Here is a 13,585-nt window from a genome sequence, read left to right as displayed (position 1 = left end):
TTCACTAAATGCTAAAACTGACCTGCCACTATGATTCTCCAGGTCATTATGAGTTTATAGACACCAAAAATGTATAGATTATTTTTTATCTAAGTGGTGAAAAAAATTCTACACTTTGTTAAAAAAAGAAAAAAAAATTGTGCCATTTTCCAAGACCCGTAGAGTCTCCATTTTTCGTGATTTTTGTGCAGATATGATCTTTTGATCACCCGTTGTTGCATTTTAACGCAATGTCGCGGAGACCAAATAAACGTAATTCTTGCTTTTTGACTTATTTTTCTCGCTACGCCCTTTAACGATCGGGTTAATCTTTTTTTTTTATTGATAGATCAGGTGATTCTTAATGCAGTGATACCAAATATGTGTATGTTTGATTTTCTTATTGTTTTATTTTGAATGGGGCGAAAGTGGGGTGACCTGAACTTTTATATATTTTTTTAATATTTTTAAAAACATTTTTTTTTTCACTTTTGTCATGCTTCAATAGTTTCCATGGGAAACTAGAAGCTGCCATAACCCGATTGGCTCTGCTACATACAGGCGATCATCAAATCACCTGTATGTAACAGAATTCCTCACTTGCTATGAGCGCCGACCACCGGGCGGCGCTCATAGCAATCTGGCAGTGATAACCATAGAGGTCTCCAGGAGACCTCTGGTTGTCATGCCAACCCATCGGTGACCTGCGGTCATATGACGGGGACAGAGTTTGACAGCGGCATTTAAGATTCCACCTGCGGCTTTTCCGGTCACATGTCAACTGTTCAAAACGGCTGACATGTGCGGGGAAAGATGTGGGCTCACCGCCGGAGCCCACATCAAAGGAAGGTAGTCCGACATCGGCGTACTATTACACCCGATGTCGGAAAGGGGTTAATATTATCTAGAGGGCAATCTTACCATCTAGATGGCATTTTACTATGTAATGGACACAGTTTAAGGTAAAACTATATGGGGTAGTAAGAAAAGCCGTTACTGTACTACACAGCAGGTGCAGTTATAGGGACACATACGGCAGCGGCTCAGTATTGAGGTATCAGCAGGATAAGGAGTTTGTGCAGGTTGAGAACAGATGGGGATGGTGCTGGAAATGTGAGAAGTCAAATGTGGCAGTGTTGTAAACTTTGTAGATGAGTCGTGGATGGAGAAGTTGTCATGTCGCTCTGGGCCAGATGGAAAAGATGGGAAAAGTGATCGATTCCATTACAATGAACATCATCTCTAAGTCACCATCAATAACTGTACTATAATCTCCTATATGTTCTACAGTACTGGTATCTACCACTATATGGCCACCATACTTTTAGTACCAGCATAGCCATCTTCTGAGGTTCCCTTATACCCACTAAGAGGCATCTGCTGCCCAATATTAGGCTGTGCCATTGTAGTTGCACACACAGTTACATGGTTAGGGGCCCACTCTTATGTTTCGCCCCCCCACCCAAACTACACCCTTAGCTACGCCTGTCTCAGACCCTTAGGGTATGTGCACATGGAGCATATACAAATTGGACAGAAAATACAAAATGTCGTACAGACACTATGGAGAAAATCTGCAGCATAAATTGGCTGCTGCAAATTATTTTTTTTTATCTAGTAGTTTTTTTTATTTCTTGACCTTTCTTCTTTTTTTAACATGCTAACTAAAAGCTAAATTGTTAAGTATTGCCCTTTTAAGATTTTTCTTTTGTTTTTCCATTTTTTAAAAACCTTCCCCTTCTCTTTTATTAAAAAAGTGAAAGGATTTGTTGTTTTTTTTAAATTAATAAAGAAGATTAAGACAGTGGAATGTTAATGCTGGAAATTAAATCCAACAAGGTTTCACAAGAATGCTAATACACAGTGGCTAAAGAAAATAACGCACCTTACTTGATTTTCTTAAGAAAAATCAAAGATATAATTTTGATAGCACAAAATAAAAGAAAAAATAAATTGTTTACTGCTAAGAGGTTGCATCTACCTGCATTTCCTTGGCACAGGTCTGTTGACTCAGGGTTAATTCTCGTTCGTGTAGTTCTTCCACAATTCCCTGAAGCTGATCATTTTCTTCCATTATAGTACTTAGCCGCTGCTCCAGCTCCCGCTTCCGATCAGAAAGCATCTTTATCTGGAAATTACAAATTATCGGAGTCTGGTAAACAAGACGGAAACAGCCCAGCGTAATGCTAATCAGAAATGAGAAGACTAACGTTTCTGGAATTTGTGTGATGCCTACCTAGAAGGGGGAGGTAAAGAATGTGAGGAGAACCAGGGACCAAAAGCAAGCTGTGGTGTGGGAGTGTACAGGAATGTCAGAAGATAGAGAACAGTGTCAACCTCACCCCTCCCTTAACTCTTCACCTTGACCTCTATACACATCTGGCGCAATTGACTATTCTATAGTATAGGGCTTTACTTTAGTAAACAGAGATTCTAGATTCGTTCAATATTGGCTCACTGGCAGGGTGGGCATAAGAAATAATACACATGTAGAGACTATTACGGTGTGATTGGTAGAGTTTTTCCATAAAAAAACATAAACTTAAGTTACATGGCTTTATACACAGTCCTGAGTTTAAAAACCCATTATAGCGAAGCTGGGAAAATACTGATTAGATCTGGTTCTGTCTTTCTGAACAGAGGTGCAGCTATAGTGGGAGCAGAGGTAGAAGTTGCACCTGGACCGTGATGGGGGCCCAATACACCCCTCAACAAAATAAAAAGACAGTATTATAAATGGACAAATAGTATGGAGGAGACTCTATTGAAGGTTTTTTTTTTTATTGAAGCCCAGGAGTTTCATGTTTTGTAAGTGAAGTCTCTAAATGGCACAGGAACATACAAAGTCATGTGCTGACCATGTCCACAATTCCAGTGTGCATACACACTGATCAGCCATAACTTTAAAACCAAAGACAGGTGAATGAATAACATTGCCATTAAAATGTCAATGAGTAGGATATATTGTGGGTGAACAGTCAGTTCTTGGGGTTGATGGGAAATTTGAAAATAAAAAAGGGCATATCTGTCACAGCAAATAGTAATGGCTAGATTAATGTGTTGGAGAAGGTCAACTGGCAACAGAGTCACAGGCCATTAAGGCTAGTCTGATCCCACAGAACGGCATAAATTGCTGAAAAGCAGCTGAGTGGCTAGGCAGTCGCAATGGATTCTTTCAGCACAATAATGTGCCCTGCCACACTGACCCACAGATAATAAATTTCCAGAAATGGATTGACGAGCATCGAAAGAGTTCAAGGTGTTAAATTGTCCTCCAAATGCCCCAGATCTCAAACCAATCAACTATCTGGGCTGTGATAGAAAAATAAGTCAAATTTGTCAAGGCCTCAACTCACACGACTTAATTAATTGGTGCCAAAAACTACAGACAACTCCGTGTGCAGTCCATGCCTCATTGGGTCAGAGCTGTTCTAGTGGCACAGGGGAGACCCACACAATATTAGGCAGGAGGTTTTAATGTTTTGGCTGATTAGTCACTGAGAAACATGATTCTGCATCATCTATTACTCATCTGTGCCTATAGAAGCACTAGCAGGGATATTCCTGTATATAAATAAGTTATATATAATTCCCTAACATACTGTACTTCTTTCTGCTATACATGGTACCTCCTCAGAGAAGAGGTCAGGAACGCTAGTGCCATCTATTGGAAGTAGCAATCCTAAAAGTCAACATCAATCCTTAAAGGTTCTTGCCTCATGACTTAGGATAAGAAATCAAATCAGAAATTTCAGACACGTATTTCGGGGGAATTGCCCCTCAACAATGCAAAGCAGGGAAGAACTTGTTTGGTTGGAGTCTGTTAGAAACGCATTGTTTTCAAGGATGGATATTTGTCCCTCTTATGTGAATATGTGTCCCTCTTATGTGAAGCTTCTACAGTTGCATCTCTTATTGTAATGTACAGTAATTAGGCTAGGGTACTGAATATTATGTATTTGGAGAATGTAACAGTAAAAGTCGAGTCAGTTTATAACATATGCTAATCAAATGAAGAATCAATGCACATCTATTACTTTCTGATTTCTTTATTTTAAGGTTGGAATCGGCAGAACTCCTCTGGCAACATCACAACTAATAGCTAGAGAAGTCCATCACTATCTGGACTTGATTTTTTCCAATGATGTGAAGTTTGCTACGCCCAGTGGTGGTACATGTGGTTTTGTGGACCCACTGTGTTGTGCCACAGGACCGGGCCTGCCTAGGAAGGGGCATAGCTAAGCGGCTACCAGGTGTTCACTGGGGCTCCTGATGGTGGAGACAGACTGGGCTGCAGGTAGTCAACAGATACCACTCCTAGGCTGATCCTGGTACTGCAGCTGCTGACCCCAGGGATCAGGTTCGCTGACACTGGTTTGGACTATGTTCAGACACTCCAGTCTAGGATACTGGATCATGATCTGGCCATACACGGACAGGGGTACAATTTTCAGGCATTGGCTGCACTGGGAACAGGAGACTTCAGGGACAGGAATGGCCACATCGGGAACAGGGAACTTCGGATTCAGGACTGGCCACTCAAGGACCAGGGACAACATTCAGGCACTGGCCACACTGGGACCAGGGGACTTTGGGAACAGGTCTGGCCGCACCTGGACCAGGGGACAACATCCAGGACCCTGGACACAGTGGTACCAGAGTTTCAGGTCCAGGACAATGGCCACACCGGGACCAGGGATTCGGGTACAGGACAGTGGTCACACCAGGATCAAGGGACCTCACATCTACAAAGGTAGAACCCCACACTAATTATTTAACTCATTGCTTGGCGACTCCCTAAGGGGGACGGAGTTTTTTTTTATATAGGATGGCTCCAAGCGATTGGCTGTGAGCCATCTTGCACGTGTACACATTATACTAAATACCTCTCAGCTACAAGCTGAGGACATTTACTATATGTGCGCACTGCTCCTCTAAGAGCAGGGGAAAGCGCACACTAGGTGAGCCGCAGAAAAATGCGGCACACACCAGGAAGTAGCAGGAGCATGCCGGGAAACCACCCCAAGGACTGGGCGGTGAGTAAGCCAGCATCCCTGCATGGAGGGAGAAGGTGACACCATGCAGGGGCGCTGGCAATAGCGTTACAAGCTGAAGTAGGAACTGTGCAATAGATATGTATAGGGTGTAGGGATTTACTCTCTCTGGTAGGCATTAGGTCTTACGTAGTGTTCACAAAGGCGATGCTGTTTTGGTCTAAACACGTGCAGTTTTTATTACTTTCCACAGGATGTAAAGCACCAAAACAAACTCAAACATAAATTCCTAGCCTTGTCCAGGCATTAACCAAACAGAATAGACCCAGGCTAATCATACACATCTGAGTTAGGCCGGGGTCACATTGCGTTATGGTAGTCCCATTAGACAGACTGCGTTGCACCGCGGCATAACGCGGTGTAATGCAGTCTGTTAACGCTGCCATTGAGCCCCATTATCGGGCGCATCGCGACGCATGCCGTAAAGCGGCATGCACTCGTGATGTGCCGTTATTCAGTGACGGAGCCTCGGACGCGGGCTGCAGCATCTGAGGATCTGTTACTGCTAGCACAGATGAATCATCTGCGCTAGCGAGTATAGCATAACGCGATCGCGTTATGTTATACCGTTAATGCAGCCCGTCAATGCTATGCGTTGAACGGGCTGGGTTAACGCAATATGAACCTGTCCTTAGACTCAGCTTGATCGAACATAACGGCTATTGTCCATAGGAACAATGTGCAGTCTCATCTCAGAGAGGGATTTTGGCCTCTCTCAATCTCTCTTTAGCTCCAAGACACATCCAGTCTGGTCAGCTTCCCTGAGCTAATTGACTTAGATGAACACCTACCCTGTTTACATGCAGGGCCAGCCAGATGTACTAATCAAAGCGTGCAGAGCTAGGATTTAACCTTAGACTACCTGGCATTGCTACATGTGGCGGGGCAAAACTATTATAGTTGCATCAGGTTCCTTGCCACATAAAAATGCATCATTGTTTAAGCGGAATCTATCACCAGATTTTTGTTACCCCATCTGAGAGCAGTATGATGTAGGGGCAGAGACGCTGATTCCTGTCACTTACTTTACTGATTGCTGCAGTTTTGATAAATTCACTATTTTATCTGCTTCTGATCTAATCGCTCCCTGAATGCTGAGCTCTGTACTGTATAACCCCACCCACACCATAATTGGCAGCATCCAGTGTACATTGGCAGGAAACTGCCAATCAGTGCTGGGGGTGGGGTTATACAGAGTTCAGGAATAAGGAGGACTACCTGGCAGCAGGATTACTAGTCCATTAATGATAATCTCATGAAGATAAAACAGTGATTTATCAAAACTACAGCAAGCAGCTCAGTAAGTGACACACCGCTGGAATCAGGGTCTCTGTCTCTACATTATGCTGCTCTCAGATTTGGTGAAAAAAGCCTGGTAACAAAATAAAAAGATTATTGGCACATTAGGTCATGTCTATTGTCTAACAGCCCCGGGATCCAGTCTCCATTCTGGCTTCAGGTATTTTAATGGAGATTCATCTAACTGTAACACATTTTAACGATACACTTGGTTTCATTGGGACATGACATAATTTGGAATAGAATAGGAGTTTTCCAGTCGTCTTTAAAAGTGAGCATAGCAAAATAAATTGCAACAGCTGCATCTATAGTGGTGCTGTGTTAGCTGTTAGCTTGTTGATATGTGCAGCAGTTCCCCTACACTGTGTTGTGGGACCTCTCAGGTCTTGTTTCTGTTAATTTTCTCTGTAAACCAGTATGTTGAAGATGAAGACAAAGATAACAGTTGCTGTATGTCCCAAGCAAACAGTTCATTCATCCACTATGTTTGAGTGCTGATGATTCTGCTGAAAGCTGAAATCTGCAACACGCCATGGGAAGGGATGCCTACAAAAGAAATAAGAAGGCTTCCCACCGGAATCTGTACACCGCTCCAGCGCTGCTGCCCCGAACATCTCGGACAAGAAGATATGATGTCACGACCACCAGCCACCTGACCACTAAATGACTACGGGTCAGGTGACTGATAGTCGGGATATCGGCCCGTTTCTGTGCCGGATCCCTTCCCACTACTAACTTTAAAAGAAGACTGGAAAACCTCTTTATTATTAGAAACATATATAAAATGTTAAATATTGTGCTGCCAACAAGTCTGATTATCAGAGTTTCTAGATGATTGGATGCCAGATCAAACGTTAATGTGCCTTGTTTTCTGCGCTACATGCAATTTCACAGTGCAATGAGTGACTAGCCAAGCACCTAGCATTTTGTCTGATGTGGTAAAATCCAGGAAGCGACAGTGACGGCGACTTATTTTCTGCACAGCCGTGACCTTTATATATTAGAGAAAGTAGTTATTAGCTAATCTGGCACAAGCAAACTACAGATATGGCTTCCGCAAAACATTCTGAGGTCTAACGTTCTGAGAGATAATATGAAACGATTCACGTGCTTCATAATATGCATAAAAAGCAACAAAGAGCTCAGCAAATCAAATGATAAGAGTGCGCAATGTACGGTCATAAAGACTGCATGCAATGGCTCACAGATACACGTGACTGCTTGGCTCATGCACACAGACCCAGGAAGGACAAGGTACTTACTTCTAGGATCTGCTGCTCCGCACCAGGCAAAAAAGAGAAAGGAAAACGGGATTGAATGGAAAGAAGAGGAAGGAGGGATCACAGAGACTGAGGAACAGAATCTATTTCAGGTTAGGTCAGGCATACTACATAGATTTGTTCCAAGGTTACATTATTGCTCTACATAACATTATACAGAAGGGTAGATGCATGGGCTTGTAACCAGTAAGGAGAACTGTACAAGACACAGGGACCATCCATACGTGGGATTTCTAACTTGCAGAGTTTCAGATAGAAAGAAATTATCATTCAGAATTTGGCATTTCTACGTAATTATAATATTATTATTGTTTTGCTAGAAATTTTGCATTAATTCTGAAACTAAAAAAAAAAGCCCACAATTAAAATAGTAATAAAACTTCTTATGGGATTATATTTCTATATTAGATCAACTCACCGTTACTAACCAGTGTCAGGCAGCTGCTGCCAAGGCAAATCAAATCATAGAATGCATTAAAAGTATCACATATGTTCATGACAAAAACATAGTTTTGCCTTGATACAAATCATTAGTGCGGCCACACTTAACGTACTGTTTACAATGTTGGGCTTCGGTGTCAGAGAAAGGACATAGCTGAAATAACGCGGGTGCAGAGAAGAACAGCACGGTTATTAAAAGGAGTTCTACAAGATTGTTATAACATGGCCCAGTCACATAACTGAAACTGCAGATTGTCCTAGTCATGAGTCAAAGATGTGTTGCAGTCTGAAGAAACACAGCAAAAAATCTTCTCGCTGACTGAGCACAAAGGATTTTTTTTACCAGCCTCAGTCCTCCAGACAAAGTCAGTCAGCAAAAGGAAGATTTATTTGTGCTTACGATCCTGATCCTCTGTCAGATCTCAGGAGTTGTGTTTGTTCATACTGCGGTCTATCCTGATAAGTGACTAGGACAGGCTGCAGTTTGAATTATGTGACAGGGGCCATTTTATAACATTCTTGGAGAATCTCATTAAGACAATGGGTGGACTGCAGCAGTATCAAGACAGATTATCAAGCTTGTGGTGATCTTTTTACAATGTACAAATATATGAAGGGACAGTAGAGAAGACAGGCTGCAGTTTGAATTATGTGACAGGGGCCATTTTATAACATTCTTGGAGAATCTCATTAAGACAATGGGTGGACTGCAGCAGTATCAAGACAGATTATCAAGCTTATGGTGATCTTTTTACAATGTACAAATACAGTATATGAAGGGACAGTAGAGAGATCTTTCTCATGATCTTTTTACACCTGAGCCTACAACGGTGAAAAGAGGGCATCCTCTATGTCTATAGAACAGAAGATTTAATCATCACAGATGGCAACTCTTTACAGGATGAGCAATGAGATTATGGAACTCTCTGCAACATGATGTTGTGTTGGTTGTGATTAAATAAAAAAAAGTATGAGGGCCTGGATGCCTTTCTCAATAAATATGATATTACAGGATATGGGTAATAGATTATCTAATATGATGTTGATCCCTGGAACAAGTCTGGTTGCCATATGTAAAGTCAAAAAGGACATTTTCCCCTAAATAGGGGGTACTAGCATTTGCCTTATGAGGATTTTTGCCTTCCTCTGGATCAACATGTTAGGTTATAGGTTGAACTTGGTTGACTTTTCTTACTTTCAACCTTGAAAATATATTAAATTCACTATTAGGGCATTCTGAGTTAATAGAGAAAAGCCCCTAATTTGTAAGTTACTAAGGCTGGCTTCACACTTGCGTTTTTTTGCGCTGCTTTTTAGCGCAAAAAAAGCATGCATTTTTCCCCTATACTTTAACATGGGTGCGCATATGTGCGCATACATATGCGCACGTACGCGTTTGTATGCGCATGCGTTTTTTTGCAGTGTGCGCTCGGGCGCACAAAATGCTTCCTGTTGCATTTTTTGTGCGTCCGACTTGCCCCAAAAAACACATGCGCACGCAATGCGTTTTTTTTTTTTTACAGCAAAACACCCATTAAAGTCTATGGGTGCGCATACGTGCGCATTGTAATGCGCAAAAAACGCATGCGTTTTTTTAAAAAAATGCACCAAGACCTGCAAAAAAAACCGCACACAAACACATGATCCTTTTTTTTTCATGTGTTTGTGTGCGCAAAAAAACGCGCAGCAAAAAAACACAAGTGTGAAAGTAGCCTAAGAACAGAGACAGGTTACAAAAAGTTTATCTATGTCACTGGAGAACCAAGACTGTCCCCGTATTACATAAACAACCCATTAATGTTTTTAAGCAGCATTTAATACTTTTCTCCTGTAGTGGTGCTTCTTCCTAGGTTACTACACAGATTCAAGCTACCTGTTGTGGTTCCCTGCTCTAACAAATAGTAACAGTACAAAGCAGACAACACCAATAATCTTCCTATTTCAATCTCTCACTGTCTAAAGATTTCATCTTATTCACAATAAAGAAGCCCTCCCATCATTTTTTTTCTCTAAATATATTGCAGTCATCCTATTATATAGCACTGTCTACTTACAATTGCTCATTTCGCCCTTCTACCGAGCTAATTCTTCTGTTTTTCATTAGGTATATGACATCACATGATTAAATACTAATTGAATCCTTTTAAGTTCTATGTAGAAACAGGAGGTCAATTTTCCCTGCATGAGTCATAAGTCACTGCAAAAGTCCCTGCAAGGGGAAGGAACAGAGCAGCTGGGTCAGAAGTTAAAGAGGGGGATGATAAATGCAGGGACAAGAGACTTCCTTTTTGTACATAGAGCAGAGAAAAGAGAAGAATTAGCTGGATAGAAAAGCAAAATGAGCAATTGTAAGTACACAGTGCCATATAATATGATGACTGCAATATATTAAGAGGATAAAAACTTTGCTGGGAGTGGTTCTTTAAATGGCTGGAGGCTCATCCATTTTTTTACGTACAGTATGTCTAACATGCACACTGGGAAAGATCCTAATGCACATGTTATGCGTGTCCCCAGAAAACCCCACTATTCTTGAAACGTGTCCTAAATGACATTGGATATGGGGTACATACATAAAACTTGCACTGGGTTCAAGTGAATTGGGAACAGGGTTGCTGGAAAAACAGGGGCCCTTCATCTTAGGGTCAAAGGGTAGTTTATTTCTCTAAAACATGCAAGCAAAGTTCAAAGGGAAACTTATTGTATTACCTGACATTTGAAAGATCACTGCTGTCAATCAGATATCTAGGTTAGAGATGGAGGAAGACACATCGGAGTATATTGTAACGGTGAGAAATGTTACAGCAAGTACTTTTATGTACAATGTGACAGACGTTGCCCCTAAAAATGGCAGACCACTTACTTTTATCAGATAGAGGAGCTTCACAAACATATATATTGAATATAAACAAAGTGCATGACAGATTATCCATATACAGTTGCATGTATAGGATTAGCCACCCCTGGTCAAAATTACTGTTATTGATATACACGAGAAAGCAACTAGATTGCCAAACGCGCGTCGAGGACAGCTGGCCGCTGCACTGTTGCCTCTTGCAGCCATGGGTATATTCTGTGACTACCACATCTAATTTATTTTCTATGTCTTTTGACAAATGCTTGCACTCCCACGTGTATGATGTTTCTTGTCTGACTTATAATTCATATTGGTGATTTATATTGGTGTGTGCACTTTCTGATCTCTACTAATGTTGTCAGTCTTGGGCGTAGGTGGCTGTCTACCTGAGGGGAATGCCTATTACAGTTAGGTATTTAATTATTAGCCACTGTGATGTGACTGTAACTTTCCCCTTTTCCCCTCTGTTTTCAGCCCTCCTCCTTCCCCCTTTTTTTTACTTACATTTACCCTTTGTCATTTCATAGATTGTACATTTATTCAAATACTTGGGGTAGACTGCCCCTATTCCCATGAATGTATCTTGTGCTATTTGGCTTTTTTTTTACATCTCAGTGCATTTGGCCAGCCTCATCTCTGGGTCTTCCTGACCGCCCCCTCATTCTGTATATCTTACCTGTTTTTACATTGCCACTTGATGGTGCTTGTTCAATTATGTGTCTTTTTTGGATTCAATAAAATTTATATATGTCTTTTGTAGCTTGGACTCTATGTTCTCTCCTATTTTTCATTTCTATATTATTTGTCTACACCTCTTTTGCTCAGCACATTTTTGTCCAGATTAGGTACACAGCCTTCCTGGTCCCTCTTTGCTCTTTTGTGCCTTGCTATACAAAAAAGGTCTCATCACAGGGACCAATAGGTCTTATCTCCACTCTATACACCTATCTACTGTCTGCAAACATGGATTCTATTCCTTTGGCGATTAAGGGAAAATGGCAGCTAGATTCCTAACATTCAGGAGGAGGACTGGGAGGAGAGGCTGGAGTCCGCAATCAAGGTCTCCCTATCAGCTAACAACAATCCATCAAGCATATTTTACACCAGCTAAATTAGCAAAAATGGGTCGTTCTCAGACCTCGGAATGCCCGAGGTGCCATGAGTTGGAGGCCGACTGTATTCACATGATGTGGAGGTGTCCAGTAATATATACATTCTGGCAGGAGGTTATCACCTTCTTGTGATCCCTAACAGCAATACCAATTTCCATGGATCCCTTGTGTGCCTGTTTGGGGTTGTGTAACAAGATAATTGTGACCATTATATTAAAATATTTCTCCGAGAGACTATTTTTGGCCAGGAAATTAATTGCTCTGAGATGGATGGGTAGTTTACACCCAACACAGAGATCCTGGGTAGAACTTGTCAATTCGGTGATTCCAGATGAAAACATGGTCTATTAAAATAGAGGGTGCCCTGGGACATTCTATAAAATATGGGACTTCTGGAACTCAACACCTGTCACTATCTAACAAGTGCCTAAGAATATTGACGTATATTGACTACCGCTGACGTCACTGAGGCTGCACGGAGTCCCTAGCTGACCTGCGGTGAACTGACAAGCGTGGGAAAAAGTTCAGAAACTTTCCCACGCTAATCAGTTCATCCCCAGTCAACTGGGGCACCTGCGCAGACATGATTTCATTCATTCTGCAGTGGTTTACAGCGGGGCCGGTAGCATTAGCACCGGTCCCTGTTGTAAACTAGTTAACCCCTTGTGATGGATTGCAGTGGGGGACCTGACTGAACTGCGGAGAGGTATGGATATTGTTGGTTTTTTATTTTATTATTTTTCACAGGAGAACAAGGTATTCTGTTGGATTACCAGAATAATAAATTTGGTCAAAAACTTTGTGTAATTATTTCATTAAAAGAACTTTTAATTAATGTGTGTGTGATTTTTTTAACCCTTTACTACTATAGGATTAATAATGGATAGGTGTCTTATTGACACCTCTCCATTATTATCCCGGCTTAATGTCACCTTTCAATTGCAAGGTGACATTAACCCTTTATTAACCCATATACCACCACTAAAGGCAATGGGAATAGAGAGGCTAAGTGCCAGAAAAGGTCCATCTTGTATATGCGCCTTTTCTGGGGTGGCTGGGGGCAGATTTTTTTTTCCCCAGGGGAGGCCAAAAACAATGGTCCCTCTCTAGGCTATTAATATCTGCCCTCACTCACTGACTTTCCCTCTATGGTGGAGAAAATACCGCGGGAGCCCACGCAATTTTTTTCAACGAATTTACCCGTTAATTTAACACCCACATGTCCCAAATTTTACACACATACACTAATCTAATTATTAGTGAAAGACATAGAAAAAAAATAAATTAAATGAAATGGTTTACTGTATGTAAACCATGTGCCATTTCATGTCGGGTTTTGGAATGATTTTACAGAAGCCGGCAATTGATTTAGCGGCTATTATGCTATGTAGAACTCTATGAACTATAAATATTATATATATATATATATATATATATATATGTGTATATATCTATTCTTTCTATTCTTTATTAAACATGTCAATGTGATTTTACTGTATCGCGCACTGAAGGACACTTGTTAAAGGACACTGGTGCGTATTTCTCTCAAGTCACACGTCAGGT

At 41.3% G+C, this 13,585-nt stretch overlaps 1 protein-coding gene across 3 annotated transcripts in view; it reads right to left on the bottom strand.

The window, feature by feature from the left end:
* The window catches only part of BICDL1 (BICD family like cargo adaptor 1), a 121,555-nt gene that overhangs the window by 51,508 nt on the left and 56,462 nt on the right, over nt 1–13,585 (bottom strand). For 2 of the 3 annotated variants that reach the window (XR_012233620.1, XM_073582728.1), the window contains exons 4-5: nt 7,595–7,606; nt 1,961–2,107 (exon numbers count right to left, since the gene is read on the bottom strand). Coding sequence is in view for 2 of the 3 variants with exons in the window: in XM_073582728.1 (XP_073438829.1) it covers nt 1,961–2,107; nt 7,595–7,606 (159 nt within the window). In the remaining variant the exon portion in view is untranslated. The remainder of the gene's footprint in view (nt 1–1,960; nt 2,108–7,594; nt 7,607–13,585) is intronic. The other variant, XM_073582729.1, reaches the window with a different exon arrangement.

The sequence above is a fragment of the Dendrobates tinctorius genome, unplaced genomic scaffold (genome assembly GCF_039654945.1).
Source record: "Dendrobates tinctorius isolate UK_male_01 unplaced genomic scaffold, ASM3965494v1 ptg000073l, whole genome shotgun sequence".
NCBI lineage: Eukaryota > Metazoa > Chordata > Amphibia > Anura > Dendrobatidae > Dendrobates > Dendrobates tinctorius.
The sequence above is the reverse complement of the archived record's forward strand: the minus strand, read 5'-3'. Positions and strand labels throughout refer to the sequence as shown.